The 23,990-nt window shown below is 31.4% G+C and overlaps 3 protein-coding genes across 4 annotated transcripts; all 3 read right to left on the reverse strand.

The window, feature by feature from the left end:
- Positions 1–338: 338 nt before the first annotated feature.
- LOC114196177 (protein DETOXIFICATION 27-like) lies at positions 339–6,713 on the reverse strand. Its single transcript, XM_028086732.2, has 8 exons — positions 6,209–6,713; positions 5,573–6,114; positions 5,396–5,482; positions 5,235–5,291; positions 3,767–4,005; positions 1,055–1,173; positions 638–727; positions 339–538 (listed from the first exon to the last, which is right to left on the reverse strand). Exons 1-8 carry the CDS (start codon positions 6,515–6,517, stop codon positions 464–466), a joined length of 1,518 nt encoding a protein of 505 aa, XP_027942533.1. The 5' UTR covers positions 6,518–6,713; the 3' UTR covers positions 339–463.
- Positions 1,180–3,391, reverse strand: LOC114196178 (ruBisCO-associated protein-like). Its single transcript, XM_028086733.2, has one exon. It carries the CDS (start codon positions 2,224–2,226, stop codon positions 1,843–1,845), a length of 384 nt encoding a protein of 127 aa, XP_027942534.1. The 5' UTR covers positions 2,227–3,391; the 3' UTR covers positions 1,180–1,842.
- Positions 6,714–11,694: 4,981 nt separating the features above from the next.
- On the reverse strand, positions 11,695–15,516 carry LOC114162563 (protein DETOXIFICATION 27-like). 2 transcript variants are annotated; one of them, XM_028046492.2, is made up of 8 exons: positions 15,138–15,509; positions 14,506–15,047; positions 13,798–13,884; positions 13,647–13,703; positions 12,809–13,047; positions 12,597–12,715; positions 12,200–12,286; positions 11,695–11,971 (listed from the first exon to the last, which is right to left on the reverse strand). In XM_028046492.2, exons 1-8 carry the CDS (start codon positions 15,441–15,443, stop codon positions 11,924–11,926), a joined length of 1,485 nt encoding a protein of 494 aa, XP_027902293.2. In that variant the 5' UTR covers positions 15,444–15,509; the 3' UTR covers positions 11,695–11,923. The 2 variants fall into 2 exon arrangements, with proteins under 2 accessions (XP_027902293.2, XP_085522540.1); XM_085666414.1 differs by having other exon boundaries at positions 12,597–13,047; positions 15,138–15,516.
- Positions 15,517–23,990: the final 8,474 nt, after the last annotated feature.

Raw genomic sequence — 23,990 nt, forward strand, 5'->3', positions numbered from 1 at the left:
TATTTATTTTTCAAACTCACGCCATCAACTAAACCTTTAAAAATGATATAAATATCAGAAATTAGTTAGGCTGGGAACTTGTATAGTCAACTGATAATGAATCTTAGTTATATGAAAAATTAAATTGTCTACACACCAGTTCCTAAAAACATATGAAAGAAAAAGGAATTAATGATACACGTGAGACAACATATTTATTTACAATTTTTGACTATCATATCTTAAGAAAATAACATTAAATATAGAACTTTGTAACTATATCCCATATCAAGAAATTACGGGAAATATAAAACGTTGAATGAGCAACAATCATACAAAATGATCGAAGAAAGAAAAAGTAAACCGAATAAAATAGTAAATTAAAACTTTGAATATATGATTGAAAAACAACATAACCAATAACTTGTACGATAATATATTGGAATTTTGTCAAGAATAAAACTTATTTAAAGAAAAAGGAACGTTAATTGGAGATTTGCAGTGCCGCATTGGAATTAGATCTCGACCACTTATTTACCCTAAACCGAGCTTTCTTCGCCTGCAAAACGCAATGAAAAGAAAATATTACAACATGCATACAAATAATTTATATATTATGAAAACTTTAAAATTGAAATATAAATATAAATATATGTACCTCACTTTCCCAATCACATCGTATTGTTACTATGATGAGTATGAATGTTTGAAGTGCTGTGCCACCGAAGATCATGCCAGTCCATATACCCTGCCATCAACAACATCACATTAAGGCTTCAAAACAAGGTAATTAACAAGAGTTTAAATGTGGTAATTAAATGCGTTTCATGTAATATTTCACTTAACGTTAAAACAAAAATGTGTTAAACAACTCAAATATAATCCTGAAATATATACAAAACATCAGATAAATCTAACAAAAAATGATTAAAATGACTAATTCTACGTATTTCGAAAGATAAATGACTAAATTAGTCCAAAATTTTGAAATAGACTAATTCTAAAATTCACTTTAAAGTTAAATGACAAAAATATATTTAATCCTAAATTTAATTAGTAGATTAGTTATACTTACTGCAACACCAGTTTTGAAGACCCATCCCATGATAATTCCGAGTGGGAGGCCGATGAGGTAATAGCTTCCTATATTTATGTATGCCACGTATGATTGCCATCCCGAACCAACAGCCACACCTGTAATATTATATAAGATATGTTATAATTTTTAGTTTTAAAAATGTGTGTTATGTTGTATCAAATGAATCTTAATTTTTTGTTTGATATTCAATATAAATATTCATGGACCACTGCTTGTACAATTTTCCAACTTAATGTTGGTGGTAGTGATGCTATAGCAAATATTAAGTGTTGTGTTGTGTGAATTATTTAAATGAAAGAAGGTTGCATGTTGTATTAATAAATAGGATGAATGTGATGAATTTCTCAAAAATTATACAACATCACTAGTGCAGATTATTGTTTTTAACTCGCTTTATATGTCTCGATTATAAAAAAATCGAAACATATAATGGCGCGGTAGCATTTTTGCAATTCTACCCAACTTTTATGCCTCGGTTCACAGAACACCCGAAGCCAAAAACGGTGTTATGCTTCGGTTGATAAAAAATCGGTGCCAAAAACTAGCATATGCCTCGGTTGCGGAGAATCGAAGCCAAAAACTCACATATTTGGCCTCGGGTGATTGACAACCGGTGCCAAAATGCGTGCCCTTTTTTCTTTTTCTTCTTCCCCGCCGCAGTCTCCATTTCTCTCAACAATTCCATTTCTCTCTTCTCTCTCCCTGCAACCTACCCCTCCACCGTCACTGGTTCGCTGTCGCCGCTGGTTCGCTGCACCTCCATTTTAGGGTTTGTTGAAAAGGGTGGCTGAAATGCAAAGTGGAAGAGAGGCTGAAATCGGGGGCTCGATTTCCTCGTACTGCACGTCGATGTCGTCCACTTGGAGGTTCACCTCCTGGATGAGGCGCGTGAGTGAGTTGGTGGCGTTGACGATCCATGCTTCTCTGTCGAGGGATTTGAAGGGGTGACGGTTGCCGCGGTTGCCGATGGAGATGAACACTTCCACCTCCACGTCCATGCTTCCGGCCTTCTCCTTGAACCGCTTGATGGCTTCTGGTGTTACTTGCGCAAGGTTCCAGACGGGGCGGAAGATGCCGTTGGTGGGTTGGTCGCGTTCGTCGTAATCGGTGGCGAAGTTGAGTGCGATCTGATACTCCTTCAGGACCATGTTCGAGAAGTGTGGAGGAGATTGTGAACAGAGATTCAACCTGTGTGGTTAAGGGAAGTGTGGAGGAGGACGAAAACTACGTTCCTGTTTCGATTCAATTTGGATATTGTCGATTTCCATCATGCTCTCGAACGACTTACCACAACTGCAGTGGTGTTCCAAAAAAATGTCCCCTATGGCATTGGTTCTTACGTTACCCGAGGTAGAAAAAACACTTTATGGCTTCGGTTAACACCCGAGGCCAAAAGACCCCAATATGCCTCGGTTCTAAATCCGAGGCAGAATAACAAAAACAACCGGGGTCAAAAGTCCTTACTGCACTGGTGCATGGACACCAAATTGGGAATGGTTAGATTTTTCAAGCATGTATCAAATTGAGGAGGTTGTTTACAACCAATGGAAGGATATGATATAAGACACTATTGAAAAAAATACATATTTTTTGTCAATTTTATTTTGAACTTTTTCTTTAGAAAATACTTACAAATTTTGTTACGAATAACAATTTGCAAGAATATGTTACCAAATTTTTTGAAAAATATTGTACAAAAATGTTTTGCTAATAAATTTTTTTGTAAGAAATACTTGCAAATTTTATAATTTTGTAGGAAATAATTATTCACAACAAAATTATCTGTTAATTAAAATTCGTAAGAAAAATAGCAAAAAAAAAATCTCTTTTTGCAAAATTTTATATCAAATTTGCAAGAAAACCCCCACAAAATATTAAAATTTCTATTAGTGAGATATTAGTCTTGAATCATTGCAAGTGCATGTGTTTCAAGATATATCTAGTAGAGAGGCTTTGTTATAAATTAGTTTAACTAAGTTCACACAATTGTTATGAATGTTAAGGATAAATTTAATTGTTATCAATGATAAGGTTAATGAATTTAAAAATAATCAGTTGGTGGACTAAAAGTTTTACCGAATTTTAGTTATTAAAGTTTATACCTACATACGATAATACATTAATTTTTGTAACTCTAATATAAATTAGGACTTTTTCATCCTATTTGTTTAATAAATTGATAAAAGATAATTATTGTAAGAGTACACTATTAAAAAAACTCATTTTAAAGAATAACACGTAAACTAAGTAGAATTGAAAGTCGATTGAAACCCAAAAATTCCCTCTTTTATTAAACTGCACTCTTATTAAAAATGGTTTGAAATAGAATTTAAACTTAATTCAATTTTAAAAAAATTGGTTTGAAAATAAAAATTGTATTTATATATATATATATATATATATATATATATATATATATATATATATATATATATATATATATATTACAAATTAATTGATCTCAGACTTTTTAAAAAAATATTGTAGAATGACCGTTAAAACTATGTTTGAAGGGCTATCTTTGAAAATAGAAAGAAAATGGCTTATTAAATATTGAGAGGCACATGTAAATTCCGTGAACACATAAGATTGAATAGGTTGCATTTGGCTGCATATACGTTGGAATTTGAGATTCCATGGACGATGAGAGTGAGATATGGAATATCATTATTAAAAGAAGATGTGTACCTGACAAAATTGGCTGAACACTATTGAGAAGAATTGTTATGGCTAAGAGGAATGACATGTCGTCAACGGCTTCTAATACCGAAGAGCTGGTGGTGAATATGTAAGCCAAATAATCATGAAATATCATTATCAGAACACACAAGACAACCCCAATCGCTATCGATTGCGTCACTGACACTTGCGTTGCAAATTTTGCTCCTTTTCCATTCCCTGCACCCAGCTCGTTTGCCACCCTCACTCTGCAATTTCATTACCACAATCTTCAATTATTCACCCTAGAAAATGTTTTTTTTTTTTACATCTATGGTTAGACTGAAATAATTAAGAAAAGTTAAAAGTGATACAGAAGTAATTTTTTATTTTATTTTATTATTATAAAAGATGAACCCGTGAAGAAAAGGACTCACAATCCATGACAGTACTTAATATCTCCCCATAATTATAAATCTAAGATTTTATGTGGGTGACATGAGGGGTAAAGATAGGAAAATAGAAATACTAGGTGCAAGATGAAAGAAAATAATAAAAATTTTAAAAATGTGTGTTATTTTATTTTTTATATATTTTGACCTTTTTTTGGTACCAAACACGTTTAATTTTTATTTTACTTTTTATTTATTTCATGCTACCAACTTATTCTAGTCTATATATTTCTCGTTTCTCTTACCGATAAAAGTATGTATGAGAGTAAGAAATAAAATAGTAATACGAGGTGACATAATTTATAATGTTATTGAAATAGTTTATTCCACAATACGATGGATTCTAAACCATACTTTTAATTAAGATGAAAAGCAAAGTACGGTTTTATGACAAGTTTTTTTTGTTTTTGTTGTAAATAACTGACTAAAAAATCAATGTCGACATTGATTTTTCTTGTTCTTTTTGTGGTTGAGTACCGATCCTATGACTGATCGGACAAGATAAATGACTGTGGTTTTACTTTGTTTTATTTAAGTCACGTGGAATCTAATATTATCTTCAATGAAATTATCACATCTTGTCAGTTTTCAGCACTGTAGCATGAAGACGTAAATATACGAAAAATTATTTTTTATGAAAGTTTTGTAGACAAATTTTTTACGATCACATGACATGTGACCACAAAAAATTAATGTGGTTTGAAAAAAAAAAGGTTTAATGTATTTTAAAAAATAAAATTTTGTCAAACTTTAAATAAATAAAAGTTTGTCAAAATGATGCTACCTATGTTACCCAAGCAATATAGTTCAAACTTTTTTCTCAAAAGGAGGAAAATGAAGATCATTTTCTCGCAATAAAGATATAAGTAATGATGGTGTTTTTAGGTTACTCGGTGAAAATCCTGAAGTCGTTAATCAAAAGATTATCATACAATCAAGGAAAAACGTGTTTTTTTCTCAAAATAAAATGATTATCTAGTCCAAAAAGTGTAACTTTAATGTAAAAATAATAACTTTTGAGTGATATAAATTTAAATGAAACGTACCCTGTACCGGCGAAAAAAGCCAGGGGAATCATCATCTCCCACGCATTAATGGTCATACTGCAAAACAAAATGCAACATGTTACAGTAAAATAACGTAAATATAACTGAGTAAATTTTAGGTTCTGCAGAATTAAGGTTTAAAAAAAGAGTGAAGAACTTACCATATAGATAAGGCATCAACGGCGATGGTGGCATTCTCCAAGTGGCCAGTCATAAGAACCAGTATTCTGTAGTACCAATTCTCAAAGCTGCATGATTGAACACCCATATTAATTATTGTTTAACTGTGTAGGTAAAAATAGAAGAAAGAAAAAGTTAAGAAGATGATAATGGAATACCATAACATGACACCAGAAGCAGAAGAGAGTTTGAGGAATTCCCAGAGTCCAGAAAAGGCTTCAACAGAGAAACCTTTCCAAGTTAAAGGGCATCCACCATACGCAGTATAAGCGTACATGCCAAAAACCAAAACCCACCATGAAATATCCAGAGAAATAGCTGCACCATAAAGTCCAAAATCCCACACATAAACCAAGGCCCAACTAGTGACCGCATTCACCACCAAACCCGCCAGAGAAGCCCACGCAATAACCGCCGTCTTCAGCTGGCACTGGAGGAACCTCTGCAGAGGAAACTGAAACGCAAAACTGAAGTGCAGAGGAATCAGCCACACCGCCACCACGCCGCTCCACTCCGCCACATCATCCGGCTGCCCCAGAAACTTCAGAAGCGGCGTCGCGAATATGTAAAACGGCAACAGCACGAAACAGCACACGAACAGAACAATCCACGACCTCTGCATGTATATTCCCAACATGTGGTATCTCTTCGCCCCGTACGCTTGCCCGCACAGTGTCTCCAACGCGCTCGCCATCCCCAGCTGTGTAATTAGTTACCAAATCACTTTCAAATATCGATCATAACATAACACAGGGAATGTGAGTTTACCGGAAAAGGGAATTGGTGATGCTTACCAGGAGGCCGAAATTGAAGCCAACGATGACGGTGTTCGCTATAGAAATGGCGGCGAGTTCCACATCACCCAGGTGACCGGCGAAGGCTTGGGTGATGACGTTCATGTTGAAGGAGGCGAGGCGGCTGAAGATGGAGGGTCCGACAATTACCCATAGTTTCTTTGTTTCCAGCCAGAGTTTGTTACCAAAACTTTGTTCCTCGTAGGGTTGGTCGTGTCGTTGTTCTGCATGAATAACCGCCTCTTCCGGTTGTAGGAGAGCTTCTGCAAGGTTTTTCTCGGTTTCATCGTCTCCCTTGAAGCTCTCCATGGCCCTATGGAGGAACAAAGCAGAACCTAACACCGCTGTTGCTTCATCTTCTTCAATCTTATCTCTCTATATATATACCACTGCAATTTCCTTAATATATCTACATGTTCATCTGTATAAGTATTTAACAATTCAGAACATGAAGTGTTTTATACAATTTACCGATTGAAAATAGAGACATAAAAATGGGTTCTAATTTGTGAGTGAATTTAGTTCACTGTAGGTTCAGATTTGGCCGAGAAAAATTCAATTCTTTTTTAAAAGTGAGTCGAATAAATAAAATTAGATTTACTTAATGTACGAGTTAACCAGGATTGAGTTGGGTGAAAGGTAAATTGGCTCACTTGATCAACGAACATTTTTTATAATTTTTAACTTTTTTTTTTATAAATATTTATTATTTTTAATTATATAGATTCACAGGCTCGTATGTTTAAATGATAGAATGATATTTAATAAAATATTTAAATAATTTGAATGTTTAATTATTTTGTTTGTCAATATATATACATTAATATTTTAATATTTTAATCTTTAATTATTATTTTTATAATTAAAAATTAAGTAAATACTTTGATTCTATTATTATACAAAATAAATTAAGTTAATTTATTATCATTATAATATAATAAATATATAAAATAAATTGAAAAAAAAAATTTTAATTAAGTTAACTCACTTAATCCGTTTCTGATCAAACATTAACGTATATAATGGAGTTGTTCGTTTTTATTCATTAGAGTATGTATTTTTATTTACTTTTTAGGTATATATATATATATATATATATTTCAGAATAAAATAATATTGTATTTGATGTTACTCGAAGATTCCGTGGATCTCTTTTTCTTGGTAGCATCGAAATAGTGAATAGCAAGAAGACGAAAATGTTAAAAGTAGGGTTTTTATCTCCAACTTGAATAATAGTTCTTGATTCTTAATGATTAAAAGGCAAAATAGAATACAAACACAAGAGGAGAAATAGAAGTGTAACACGATTACTGATGACATGAAATAGAAAAAAAAAGGTTTAAAAGGTAATATATATAAAATGTGTGGAAAAGGAATATGACATTTTGACTTCATACAAATTGATATTTGGATTGGATTGATATGCAATTTATATTAAAATTGGACTGATCTCATCCATACATAAACGACTTTTCTTTAAATAAATATTGGTTAATGATGTAATTAAATTTGCATGACCACCAATTATTTTTTTCCAACTTCAGAGGATATATCTCATGAGTATAATCTTTACATTCAAAGAACTTTCTTTTCTTATGAAAAAAAGTAATAAAATTTTTATTTTTTTTTACTTTCATAAGTAAAGGATATTTCTTTAGTGTTACTTATAATTTTTTCATTCAATTCATACATTCTAAATACTAAACGTTTTATAAGTTTAAATAGTATTTCGGTATATCAATAGTTTTATATAGCTTGTGAGTTGAAATGAAGAACAATTCCAATATTTTGTTTTCTTTTTTGACTGGTCTTTTAAGACTAAAATCGTGATGAGAATTTTAACGACTATAACTATACCATTGATCGAATTAATCATAACTATTGTTGAATAATTCTCTCCTTATAACATGATAATATAACTCATATATTTAATTCCATATGTATAGTTTCTTTGTTTTTGCTATATATAGAATATGCGAGGGCTATATAAATTGTGTGGCTATTTAATATTGTAAGTTTTTAAATTGCATTTTTACAATTTTTTTAAATGATGGTATGATAAAAATAAAGTGGGGCAAAAGAAAAATAACAAGTGTCTGAAAATTATCGAACCTTCTTAGTTGCGGATAAAAAAAAATTGAACCTGCATAATTACTTAGAAATCCGTGAAAAAGACAAAAAGGAACATATACGTAGTTAGTCTGAAATTTTAATACAATTATTTTTAAAATTCTGCATAATGTTGTAAACATTTGTATCGTATTATACTTGAGTAATTTGAGTAAAATGAAAAATGTAATTTTGTGTTGACTGAATAGCTTTTAAATATGTTCATATATTTAATAGAAATTTAAAAATGAAAATGAAAAACGAAAAATGGTAAACCTCCACTCAAAAAGTAGAATGAAATATTACAACTATTTATATAAAAATATTTTCATGAGTCAATTTTGCTATTATATTTAATTTTATGATATTATTCATTTAAATAGAAATTAACCTTCCTTATAAAAGTTATCGAAATCAATAAAAATAGGATCCATGTTGTTTAAAATTTCAAGAGTGGAGTGGAGGAGCCATACCTTAGTTAGGTTCAAACTTTTGGTAGGTAGAAGGTTGGTTGTGCTATGGAATGAGCACAGCCATTAAAATAAAAGATAGATTTTACCAAAATAATTTTTTTTAAAAAAAACTTATTTTACAAAATAATAGCAAATTTAAATCAAATTTATTTTTTATTTAAAAAATATTTATAAAAAAAATCTACTCACTTTCTTATTTTCTTTAAAAAAACGACATGAATTAAGAAAGTGTATAGCCAATAGAGGCACGTGCTTTTGCTTTTGCATTTGCACTCTGCATCTTCAATAGTCACTTACATTTGTAGATTTTGGAAAGAAACGTTTAAGAATAAAGTGTTGTTTAAGAAAGTTATATGCCAAACATGTTCACCACATCCTCTCTTTTTGGAAGTGTCAAGAATGGATGGTTATGGACAAAGATTCTCTGTCAGAGATAATTTCGTACAAATACAGTAACACGTTTAATTCTGTGTCACTCACTTACCACATTCACATCCAACTATGAAGAAATTAATATTGATATTGCAATTTTATTATGCAATTTTTTTGTAAAGTTCTTTCATTATTAAAGTTGAAATAACATGTTGAAGAAGTGATGGATTGGTTTTGGGAACAAAAGAAGGTGATGCCAGAATAAAAAACAGATTATTCAAACAATGGTGGACAATTTCTGCGCAGTCAAGGGTAGCAGGTTATTAAATTAATCAATTTTAAATTTTACCTTTTTCAGAAATTCATTTATTAAATTATTAGAGTGGAGAGCAAGATCGTCTTCAAGTGATAGTATAACTATTGTTCTTTTAGTTTCATAAGATATGTATCAAAGCACGACACCATGATTGAAGAAAATAATTAATTGAATTTTAGTAATTTAAGAACTTTAGCCAAATTCCCTTTTTACAAAAATTAATTATAATTTGTAGCTTTTCATTATATATACCCACTTTGTATATAAATATATAGATGTAGATAAAAACTATTCTCAACAAGTTTTTAGATTTAGCCTTACCATTAAGAGCCCATAAATGTACGAATCTGATTTATTTAAATTAGATCAAATTCCTACTAAGGTTATTATTGGGAGTTAACATGATAACTTATCATAAAACTTTTGCCAATAACCGTAACTAATTAATTTTATAATATCTGATCAATTAAAAAGTAAAAGAAAAAAAAAACTATATAACAGCTGTAACAACATAACTAAATTATAACTAACTTTAACTTGTTATTTATATTATAAAAGTTTAATTAGTGATTTAGTCTTCTAATTTATTATTGACCTTAGTTATCATACCAAATGAATCAAAATAATGAATTGGAGAACTAAATCAATAATTAGACCTATTATAAACTTAATTAAATAGTTATTATATAATTCTTATTTTGGAGTGTGAAATTTTGTCACAGTTCTATTCTTGAAAGGGAGGAATGAGTATTTAAACTGCATTTGACCTCGACTCCTAAACAATGTGGATCCTTCTAATATGAGATTTGACTTTGAGAGTTTTTGCTTATTTGATCATCGTAGTCCATTCCTGCATTTACCCCATCTCATACCTTGCACAAGGCGGCAGATGATGGAGACTTGACGGACAAGATCGTGGAGCATCCATCTAAGGAATCTCAAGACTGTGGTAAAATAAGATTTGTGTTTCATAATAACTTAATATTGTCTATGTAGAAAAACTATTTTAAAACATGAATAGATAATTCGGAATAACAAATATAAGAAAGAAAGCATATATATTATTAAGGTAGAGTGAAATTTATATATATATATATATATATATATATATATAATTTTGTATTGAAATATAAAGATAAAAAGGTTGATCATAGGACTAAGAAAGGGATTGAAACATGGAATTGAAAGAAAACTTAGGAATGAAAATCAAATAATGATCGAAAACTCAAAAAATTTATAGAAAAAGGCGTTCGTAAGACAAAATTAAAAAATCGATTATTTATGATCGAAGTGAAAGTTGAGGCATATGGTAACTAGTGCAAATATGGGTTTAGTAGACATAATTGACACAATGTATAATTTTCTTTTATTTGATTGTGACTTAATTGCCAAGAAAGTAGGAAAATACAAATAGGTTGTTCATGTTTAATTCAATAATGATGTTTGTTTTGGGTCACAAATCTCATAGATTTCCTTTACAAGTTCTTGTTCTATCCTTAATAATTCATTCCTACATTTATATTTGTTGCAATTTAAGTTTATAGTTACTTAAATCTCCCTCTTCACCATTGTGTTCTTCCTCACCATCTCTAGTCACTACATTACATTTCCATTCACACCATTTCATCTCCATCTAAAAATACAAAAATAATATTATCGGAAAAGAATGCATAAATTTCTAATTGACATCCACAATCACATAAAAAGATAATTCAATGAATTAAATGTATTTGTCAAATTGATCTCCAATATAAACGGATTGCGCATGAACTTTTGTTAGTTATGAAATCCTAAATTAAAGCACTTTAAAAACACTCTGATTTGTATTAAAAAATAAGTGTTTGCTAGTTTTATTTACAAAGAATCCACAGAGTTAATTTGATTAACCAGAAAACGCATTAAACTGAGTGTCAAACCAAATTTTTTGAGAAACAGGATAATACAATATGTATTCATTTATATAAGCTTTTTTTTAAACTTAAAACTAGTTACACCACAATATAATTGGATATAAAAAACTGGATACGATTTGAATATAATATCATTTTGCATGTAAACTTATTAAATGATTATAGTTATTTGTATAAATTTATAATGATCATCTTATTAAATGATTCTGGTGTTGCTTGCTACAGAGTGTAAAATTGTACACTTCTCTTCCAACACCAGCCGCAGATAAGAAACGTAAAATGTAAATAAAAAATAAAAAACAGCTGTAAAATAACTTGTAGAATTCATTTAATGAATTGTATAAAACATAAGAAATTATGTGTTTTAAAACAATTAACTTTAAGCAAATTATTCAAATCGCCTTTGTGAAATAGTAGCAATTAGCTAAGCACAATAATTCTGACTGAGACCCTTTTTATGAGGCAAAGAATAAAACTACCTTAAATAAGAAATCATAATTTTCACAGTCATTAAATGCAAATTTAACCTTTGTTATTAGTTAGAATGTGCTTCCTCTTTGATATGAATTTGAGCTTTCCGAACCTACAAACCATAAGCAACCACATGACTGTTAACGAGTTTCTGTAATCGTTCACTAGAGAAACGAAACAGTATATATTACTTCAAAGTTGCTATTTACTGGACATAATACAGACTCGTTTTTTAAGTAGACGGAGTGCATTATGTGGTTTAATTTTGTTGGATGAAAATGAAACCAAAGAAAGTGAAACAAAATCGTTTCATTCCATGTCCGAGCGTTGTAAAGCATACCTCTTTTTCCCAATCATATCTCATCGTAATAGTAGCCAAGATCAATGTTTGAACCACCGTTCCACTCATCATTCCACTCCACATTCCCTACACCAACAATATTGTTACCATGGTTACAAAGGATGAATACTTTTATTATAACATCTTTGGCACCCTTTTCATTCATAAAAAATCTCACGGATAGATGAATATACTTATGTAAGAGTAGATTGGACATTTAGAGTCCAACCACATAAGAAATTGACACCACTTTCAACCTAAAATCTTAAGGCAATGGGTTTATGGATATGTGTCTTTATTCTTATATAGTGATCTATTTTCTCATTTCTAATCAATGTGAGACTTAGACTCACACTTGAATTTCTAACCGTGTCAGAGTAGGATATGGTAGACTTACAACAATACTCGAAGGACGCAACCAGCCAAGGAGAACCCCAAGAGGTATTCCAACCAAGTAGTAACCGCCAATGTTTATATATGCCACTGCTGCTTGACGACCAGATCCTACTGCCACCCCTGAAGAGAAGCAGATACCAGAAAAAAGCACAATGTCAAATTGAAATTCGAGTTGATTGCTTATACTATAGGGTGTGTTATATACTCTTTCACCTGAAAGAACTGGTTGAATGCAGTTAAGAAGAACAGTAAAAGCTAACAACGTTGCCAGATCATTGACCATTTGGATAACTAACGAGCTCGATGTAAAGATCAAGGCAAGATTCTTGTTGAAGAATACAATTACCAACCAAAATATAAATCCCACCAGTACAGTATTTACCACAGAAACCACAGTTGCAAATTTTGCACCTTCTGCATTGCCTGCGCCAAGCTCGTTTGCTACACGAACCCTGAGTTGAAGAATGTTATATGAGTAAAGGGTTGAAAAATTAATCATCGAATATGGTAGGTCTTACTAAAATTTAAGGGAAAGAAAGCAATGCTCCTATAGAAAACTCACCAAAATTAAATGATAAATCAAGATCTCATGAATCATCACATTCATTTTTAACAAGTCTCCATCTTTTGACAGAAACATGTCAGCAACTAAGTACAGATCAACGACAGTGCAAGACAAAGTATAAACCCTTTTGAATTATTCTATCACAAAACTTACTCCTTGTTCGCGCTAACACATACAATTATCTCCAACAGCATTTTCACTTGGTAAAGGGAGGTAACACTCTCAAAGCAAATCAAAGTTCCAAATGTTATAAGTCCACAGTCTCGTCAGAATCAATCAACAAAAACACACCAGGATCGTTTGTATCGATTTGCAGGGTTCTGCTTCTGGACATTAGTTACATTGGAGTATACATCAAGGAATACTCAACCTCACCCATGAGCTAACTAGTTTTTCAATATAGTTAAACATTTCTCCATACTGAAAATGAATAATATACCTCATTTCAGGAGTGTAAGAAAGGGGGACTTACAACCAGTGACTTACCCGGTTGCACCCAAAAATGCAAGCGGTATCATGGATTCCCAGCCATATATCGTCACACTGCCATGCAAGGTTTGACTTTAATTCAGCAAATACTCCAATAAACCAATATAGGGCTAAACTAGAAAGAAAAAACTAAGAAAGCACAAATTACCAAACTGAAAGAGCATCAATTGCAATCTCAGTGTTGTGCATATATCCAGAGACTATAAGCAACAGTCTGTAATAGAAATTCTCTAACCTGCAAAGTCACATTAACAACACTAATAAGCACATCAACCTCAAAGTCAAGAACCATCATAATTCTTTAATCCAAACATTCATTACACAACTTATCAGAGTGACATTTCAATTCCATCTAAAGAATGGTACACATATCATTTCCAGAAATGTATCTAGATATTGTCCTAAATAAGATCCTTTCTCACGCAAATTTCTAATGAACACTTAGACAAGAAAATAAATGAAAAATTAATCTCACTTAAGTTAAAGTAAACTTATTGAACTCAGTTTTTGAAACACTTACACAGGTTAATTGTGATTTATAATAAAATTTAATTTTGTTTACTTTCTATTCTAGCCAAAGATATTGCAAGACCTTCAGTTGAAGCATTTACAGTCCTTTTTTTCTCCTACAGGGGAATACTTGAGACTATTTGTAAGCATAAGCAAGGTTAATAGCGGCCTCATTTTTCGGGAGCTTTGCCTCCAATATAGCGTCGTGGAAACAAGATCCCTTTACATATATTTCATGGAAACACCTATTTGACCAGAAGCTACATTTTCTTATATACTTTTAGCAGACGCATTTATCCAAGCAATACCATAAGTGGAAGAGAGAAATAAGTTAAGAAACACTAACGCAAGCATGACCCCAGAAGCCAAAGAGAGTTTAAGGAATTCCCAGAGACCAACAAAAGCTTCAGCAGAAAAACCAGTCCACGAACACGGGCACCCACCAAAGAGTGTATACCCGAGCATTCCCAAAACCGAGAGCCACCACGAGAAACCAATGGAAAGTGCAGTGCCAACGATCCCAATTCTCATCCGATAAACAAAAACCCAACTCACTACAACATGAATCGCAAGAGCCGCCCCTGAAACCCAAGCAGCGATACCGGTCTTTAACTGGCACTGCAGGAACCGCTGCAATGTGAACTGAAACGGGAAACTGAGGTGGAACGGGATCAACCAGACCGCCACCAGCCCCGCCCGCTCCGCCACCGCGACGGGCTGCCCCACCAACTTCAACAGCGGCGTCGCGAACACGAACACTGGCAGCATGAGAATCGAGGACAGGGACAGAACAACCCACGAGCGTTGCAGATAAACGCCCAACATGCGGTGCTGTCCGGCGCCGTAGGCCTGGCCGCATAGCGTCTCAAGCGCACTCGCCATACCCAACTACGTAAGAAATAGCACAATGAAAAGACAATGTTGGTTGATAAGAGTGGAAAATAGTGATAGCAAAAACAATAAGCGAGTGGCTGGTACCATGAAGCCGAAGGTGATGGAGATGAGGACGGTGCAGGCGAGGGAAATGGCGGCGAGATCGAGGTCGGCGAGGTGGCCGGCGAAGGACTGGGTGACAACGGTGATGGAGAACATGGCTAGGCGGGTGAAGATTGAAGGGGCGGCGATTTTCCATAGGTTGCCGGATTCGGAACATGATCGGTGGAAGAGAGAGCGAGTGTGAGTGTTAGATTCGTTTTGCGATGTTGAGTTTATTAGAGGAATGTGTTCTTCGTTGCGAATATTTTCCATACACTTTTGCTTCGTCAAAGAAATGTTCACTCTCATCCGTAACTTCACTGTGATGTGTTTGATTTTACTTACTTGAATCTTCGTTGAACACTTTCTAATGTTGGATTCGGTTGCAAAATCTAAATATCCAAAATAGATTGCTAATATATTAAATCTTGATGGATAATGCATGATTATTCATACATACCCCCTCTCCTTCTACAGTCAATGTTAAAGTTTTTTATGAAATCTTGTTTATCATGAAAATACCTATCATAATGAAATTAATTGAATAATATTCATAATTTATGTTCATGGCTTTTGGCTAGAAAAACTCAAGTTATCTTTTGAACTACATATGAAAGTTTACTTATTTTATAAACAACGGTATAGGGGATAAAATTAATATTATGTTTAGTAAGTGATTTCTAATTTTTTATATTATACTTAAGTATTACTTTTCACCTTCAATTCACATATTAATTTGACAGCTTTCAATTCAATCATTTTTTTTTCCTCAAAATTCATTGTTAGATTGAAAAATATTTTTACATAAACTAAAACACACCAATTATTCGTTATTTAAAATTTTTTAAAGACTCATTTATGTGAACTAAAATTTTATACTAATTTAAAATATTTAAGATTTGGTTAAAATTTACTAAATTGTTAATAAATACGGTTTTCTTCTTCTTATTAATTAATTTTAATAAAATTTAACATAAACAATATAAATAATATAATATTATAATTAACCATTGTTGATATACAAGAGTCAATAACAGTTAATTATACATATGGACTTAGCATAATCGTTGTTATAATGCTTTTTCATCAACATTGTGAATATATTTTTTATGTAGCAACGAAATTATTCAAATGTGTTACATATAATATCCACCCCACGTGTTCCATATTCCCACTATACCAAGTTGCATTAAAGTTTCATATATTTCGTGAATGTAGAGTAGGAATCACGAATCCTCATTTACAACTAGTATATTTTGTCGGTAAATAATCATTTCAAATTTATATTATTGTGAAAATAATATTAAAGTGATTTTCATTATTAATGATATAATATTTTTATAACAAATGAAATTATCAATATATATATACACACAACACACATAAATATTTCAATTTTCAATGCGAAAAATATTGTTTTTTAATGTTGTATGTCTGTACTAAATTACTAATACTTGAATCTAAAAATAAAAACACAAAAACTATACCAACTGAAATTCCACATGAAAATCAAATCGTGTATGAGTATAATGATTATAATAGAGCACCTATTTTCGTGTTTAGTTTTTATAATTTATATAATTTGCTACACCTCCCATGCTTCTAATCAAACTATTCAATATATATATATATATATATATATATATATATATATATATATATATATTTATTTATTTATTTATTTATTTATTGGTACAAGATTTCCTTATAAACAGGAATGTAATTAAAGGGTAGCAGATAACGAAGATGGTGATTGATTATGAGTATGAAAGCAAAGCAAGTTGCATGCACGTGGGAAGAATTCTGAAAGTGGATAACCCTCTTGTGAGTGTTTTCTAAGCATAATATGTAATGATCTCATTTAAGTTTTGTTTGTGACTACACGGAACTCACTCATCTTATACTTTGAATTCCATTCAAAACATGTTTCTGGTAGTGCTTCCTGGGGTGGGTGTCACTTCCTCACTTCTTTAAAACAACATAAAAGATGTTCCTTTGTCTATGTTTTTTCTGCTTTAATCTATTCGTAGTTGTCCACTATATCACAAAAAATTAACACACTATTATTATAGTTTTAAAAAGAATGTGATCAGTAAGCTATATGGCGTTTCTGAATGCCCAATTTACGTCACTCTATTCATTTGGCGGCGCAAATATGAACAGAGCTTAATCCTCAAATAAGACATTCGTAGGTTTGATGGAGAATATAAATCTTTAATACTGTTAATGGAATGATTCCTTAAAGGCTAATGTTTTTTTTATCAGCTTTCTAACAACCTAATTGCACCTTCTACTAGTTATACTCTTTTTTTTCGGTCCCTTTCGAGTTATTCATTTAATTAGGAATTAGAATAATTAATATATACAATTTAATGTTTCTTGAAAGAGTTTTTTAAAAATTAATAAACCTTCCTTCCCTCTCCGAATAATCAAAACCATGATTCATTTATAATTCAAGTTGTAAATATATAAAATTTAAATCACGTATATATACAGTTATTAATGTAATGTAACTTCATACACATACCAAACCAACGTATATTATATATATCAGACTTAAAAAACCATCTGATAAAGCTAATGTCTCGTTGGAGAATGATTTGGATAAGACAAAAGTCTGTGGAATATTGAGGATATCCTAAACAAGTTTGAAATTTTTAATGTAAACCAAAAAAACAAAATAGATAAATTTTAAACCGCTGTTTTTCTTTCGATCAACTAAAAGAATAATTACGAATATTTTTCCTTTTCCTTTATCCAAACAAATTAATATATCTTAAAATGCACGCCAGAAATTTAGAGAAAACAAATATAAAGATTTTATGATAAACCTAAAAGAACCGAGTTCTTAAATTCAGACAAAGTTTTATACAGAAACCAAAATTCTGCGTGAATTATAATATACACCAAAACTGTAACTAAATCATAGAATTGATTACACACAGATGGTTAACATTTGACTGGATATTTAAAATTATCCTTAATTTGTCTAAGTACTGCATTAATACTTTGTAATAACTATTATAAAATTTAATAATTTTTCAGTTTCTATAATTAGATAATAATATAAAAAGACTCTTACATTTTTTTTTAACCCTAAATCCTAATCTTTTCTATCATCTTCAAAAACTAAATTTACCTAATGAAAACTATATCACTATCTATCTTTTTATCGATCTATCTACATTTATATCTATATATACATAATGTATATTCACATTTAAGCAAGTTGCTGTCTTTTCTTTCTTTCTCTTCTAACTATTTTTATTCCTATAAAACTAAATCCATGAAAAATGAGTTCATATTATGTAAAGACTGACGCAAGCGTGATATTGTTGATATATACAAAAAAAAAATGTGAACAATTTTTTTAGTTTTGAAATTTGTTTTGTGGTAGACTACTCACATAAATTGTTTTTAATCCAAAAAATGACGTATAGATATAGTTGAAAGAAAGTGAAAGAGAATGGTATAGATTTGAGGTTGCCATGCTCTTTAAATAGACACTGCATCACACTCATCTCAACAAACTAAAATATTCCAACATCCATTGTCGGAAAAGAAAGAGTATTATCATCATTCTCTTATCTCAATCTCATAAATGAGTCCTCCATATTCTCCACCACCATCTTCACCCTATTATCCATACTATTCTCCTCCTCCTCCTCATTCTCCTCCTCCACCACCACCGTCACCACCACCACCACATTGCAACATGACAAACTACACAAAACCCCTTCCACCACCACCACCAACACCTCCCATTACCTATAACTGTTCATGCATTCCCAATACTCCTACCATTCCTCCTTCTCCTCCTTATCACACTCCCCCTCCTCCTTATCACACTCCCCCTCCTCCTTATTACACCCCCCCTCCTCCTCCAATCACACCCTACGCTTCTCCTCCTCCTCCTTATACTGTAGTGGAACATGACTACAAAGCAGTTATAGCAGTTTCCGTTTCTCTAGGTGGCCTCTTGGTCGCTTTTCTTCTCCTTGGTGTTGTCTGTCTTGCAAGACTCAGAAAGAAGCCCCTCGACTATCCTCCACCATCGTCACCACCACCGCTGCCACCACCAACAGCTTCACCTCCGCATCAATATGCCCCGGTTTATAACCAACCACCACCGTCACCACCACCACCACCCGCCACCACTTCCTATCAATCCATTCAGATTGAAGAACTTGGATACGGTGCTGCTGATGCTGGGGGTGACCCACCTTCTGAACCTGTCCCAGTCTCTCATGGTCACGGCCATCACAGCTATAGCTAATAGCTAATTGGTTCGGAATTGCCGTGGTTTCACCTAATATTTTTGACACATAATATGTGTCTCGCACAACCTTAAACATATATGATATGTGTCGTGAAGATCAGTGACAGCACGCTATTGTCTGAACGTTCTTGTTAAAGTCGTTGTTTGTTTGTTTGTTTGATTGTTTCAAGCTTTTCCATTTATTTGGGAGATACGTATATACGTATATGATTTAGCATGTGCATGGTTATTTCATTGTTTGGTGTTGAAATAAAACATTGTAGGGAAACCTCATCACTTTGTACATAGATGCTGGTTTGGTGGTCGAGGTTTCTCTCTCACTGTGTCTGAAGACTGCATGTCATGACAGTGAATAAATATTATTCAGTTTCTCGGGTAGTTTTTCTCTTCATTTTTCATCAAACTTGATGGTTATTTTACGTAACATTATAAACAATCTGTGATGTTAATGCATTTGAGTTTGCTTTTGCAATTAATCTCGATTAGAAATTAAATTTCTTAAACGTCAACTTCTATAACGTATCAGTATGATTTCATTGAATCATCATCTTATTCATACGCAAAAAAAAAATAAATAAAGAAAGAAATATGTTTAGAACAATTAGAAAAAATAAATTAAAACGTAGCTAACAATAAATAAATGGCGTATGATAGTAAAGTCCTTTTACTAAATTGTCAGTTGCTATTTGTAAATTCTTTAATTCAGTCATTTCAATTAATTTTTTATTAGAATGTTATTATGTCATGTTTTTCTTTTACTTTTCATATTTAAAAAAAAAAATATTTTTTTGTCGTTTTTTTTAATCTTCAACTTGACGCTAATCAATAGACCAGAAAAATAATAAATTATAAAAAACTCTAATTTGTGATATATATATATATATATATATATATATATATATATATATATATATGTATATATACTAAAATTAAATTTAGAAGAAAATAATCTACCTGCTAAAATAGTTAAAAGCTCATTTCTTGTAAAAAGATATGTATTGTAACTAAAATTATAATTTATGTCCTACATTATTATATGGTTTAAGGACTGGCAAGATAATAAAACATAAATTAAAAAGATAATTGAATAGTAAAATCACACTTCAAAATTCACTAAGTTCTTTTATGATAACTGGGCCGAATGTTGGACTTTTTAACGATCTGAACTAAACTATTTTTCGGTTTATGCTTTGGGCCGGTAGGTTTAATTTCCAAAAGGATCTTTGTAAATTAGAAATTCAATGTTAATGTATTCCTTATAGTTCGGTGATTGTGGATATAATCACTTTTACATTCCTGTTCTGTAATATTGTTATGTTAAATTTATTATAGTTATTATTTTAGACAATAAAAAAAAATACAGGGAGGGAGATTTCTTTTTCAACTTTGAAAAATAATATTCCTAATTCTTAAATGAAAATAAAGCACCTCTCTCATTTTAGAATTTGGACCATTGGACTCGGTAATGATCTTTTAGCGAATAGAATTCCCTTGGTTTTGCTGGTTATTTCTTTCTGCACCACAATATTTTTCTTATGCACCTCGAATTTTGCGATTAAAAAACTTTTTAAAATCGTACAGTTCAGATTGCAAAAGAAGTCAACAGAATGTTCCTAATTTCATTTTTTTTTATATAAAAACAATTTCAAAATATGTAATCTAGTAGATAATTTTATGTTCCGTATTATAAATCTATAAGTATTTTTTGTAATAAAATCTTTTTCTATAATTCAGTCACGCTTAGAAACTTATTATCCGGGTCGTTAGGTAGGTTCGGGTTATCGGGTCCGTTCGGTCGTTTTGTTTGTTCAGGTCGTTGGGTTTGTCGGGTCCGTTTATCTCGTTTTGTCTGTTCGACTCGTCGGGCCAGTCCTGCTCATCTGATCCATCCGGTTTGTCGGGATCGTCCAGTTTGTTGGGTCGTTCGGTCCGTCCAGATCGTCGTGCTTGTTCAGGTCGTCAGGCCCGTCTGGGTCTTCGTGCTCATTTTGGTCGTCAGGTTCGTCTGGGTTTTCGGACTCGTCCGTGTCGTCGGGCCCGTTCGGATCGTCGGGCCTATCCGGATCATCATGCTTGTTCGGGTCATTAGGCTTGTCCGGGTCATCATGCTTGTTTGGGTCGTTAGGCCCATCGGAATCGTCAAGCACGTCCAGGTCATCAGGCACGTCTAGGTCTTCAGGCCCGTCCAATTGTTGTTGGGCTGATTCGGGTCTTCGGGCCCGTTCATGTCTTATAGTTCGTTTGACTCGTCAGGCCCTTCTAGGACTTCAGACTTGTCTGGGTGATCGAGTCCGTTTGGCTCGTCGGACCTGTATGGGTGTTCGGACCCGTCCAAGTCGCTCAACTTGACGTTTGACTTTGGTTTAATGTAATATTAGTTATGAGGTCTAACCCACCTTAATCCTAGTTCTACCCCACCAGAGAGGGAACTTTGGAGACTTGAACTTTTTTTGTCTCCTCGTTTGAAGGACTCTAAAAGGAAATTTAATAAAAAGTGATTTAAGACTCATGGACTAGGACCAAATTAACACCTTTACTCTCCACTGATGACTTGTTACTTGAAAATTATATTTAAGGCTATAACGGTAGTGTGTTGCGCACATACTTTACACTTTACAGTATATTATCGTTAAGGCTAATGATTAATGTGTGTTGTGACGTAACTTAAAGAAAATTAAATATTAATAGCTAACCGATTTAACCATTAATACATTAATCTAATATTTGTATTCAAATAATGAACCAGGTAATTTGTTTATATTCAAATAATACTGAATTCTGCACTTTAATGTATTTATTTATGGTTTTTTTAATAGATATAATTTATTTATGTTTTGTGAAATTAAACTTTTATTATGAGTTTAGTGAGATTTTCGTGCTTTTGAATTTTTGTATTTAAAAAAAAATAAAGTAATAAATGATTGATGTATTTTTGAAATATCAGTGAGATGTCAAAATTTATAATATCTAAGATGATCATATTTGAAATTATGCATGTGTAATAATATAATTTAAAAATTTTATAATATGATTTAATAAAATTTTTTTACCTATATTATTTTGTAATATAATATAATATTGAAAATGAGAAATATTCATTAGGGTTTTGTAATATGGACAAGGTCACATATGATTACATATTAAAAAAACACAAATGGCAATAAAGCCAATCCCTTTTTCTTTCTGAAATTAAAAAATGTTACCAACCAACCGCTCATTGAAGCTTTTCTGCTTTGGTTGGATTATTATAATATTCTTAATTACCACTAATGTATACATACCAACTCACATAATTCACAAGTGCTCCTTAATCATAAATTATAAGAACATTACCACATAACGATGATAATTATACGCCTAATTAATAGATAAACAATGAACAAATAACGAATGCTAAACTGTTACACTCTTAATACAATAAATAATTATATTTATGAACTATACGCATTTATCATATAATAAGGACATAAATTTAATCTAATTCGATCTAATATAATCAAATCAATTGCATTCACTTAATTTAGATTATTTATAAACATATATCATGATAATTATCATATCGATAAATGTCAACACAATATAATCACATATTTTATTTATTAAAATATTTTAAACTTTTTAATTCAGGTTTAAGAAAGCTTACAGATACATATCGATGATATAACGAGTACTTACTCAATTATTATACTTAGTTTTATAATTCTAATTTCTTATTATTTTATTGTTCATTTGAGTGTCATAGGTGTTACCCTTTTCTCTTCAAGAAATATATGATATTTTTCAATAAAAATATTTGATGATCACCATGGTACGTGTGTAAAATTATTCTTAAAATGAATTATTTTTCATGCTCACCATGGGACGTGGGAAATACATTATTTTTCAATCATGAATAAAAATAATGTATTATTTTGCATTAGCTCGATTTTTTCTTCTAAAGAGTGGTTATTAGTAAACCACGAGTTTTCATAATTTTTTCTTCTACTACAATTCAATTAAATTTCTTACTCGTCATTATCTCATTGGTAGGATAAAGTTAAATAACGTATAAAAAGTTCATTAACTTAATATTATATTAAGATTTTAAATTGTAAATGATATCATAATCTTTTTTACAAAATTTATTTTTTAATGCTTTATTGATAAAAATCTCCCTAATAACTCAACATTTATTCATACAGAAAAATAAAAGGAGAAGTTAGTAAATTCATCAAAAACCATGTAAGCTCAAGTAAGAAAGAAAAAATGTATAGAAATGTTAGCCACTAAAGTTGCCATACTATTGATGAAAAGGACAACACTATTTAAAAAAAAAACTAATTATTGCATTTATTTAAAAAAAAAAGTTGTACCAAATTGAAAGACTATAAATTTGTTTAAATATTTATATTATATATACTAGCGTAAACACAGGCACTATCGCGTCTGTGTATGTATTTTTCAAATATGCGTGATATTATATTAGTAGATGATAGTATTGTAATGTTATTAATTTAATATATAAATTAAAATTATATTTATTAAAAATAAAGTGAAATATATCAGAATATATGAAAAAATAACCATTAATAAATAAA

The sequence above is a fragment of the Vigna unguiculata genome, chromosome 9 (genome assembly GCF_037176805.1).
Source record: "Vigna unguiculata cultivar grain cowpea cultivar isolate G323 ecotype 2 chromosome 9, ASM3717680v1, whole genome shotgun sequence".
Classification (NCBI taxonomy): domain Eukaryota; kingdom Viridiplantae; phylum Streptophyta; class Magnoliopsida; order Fabales; family Fabaceae; genus Vigna; species Vigna unguiculata.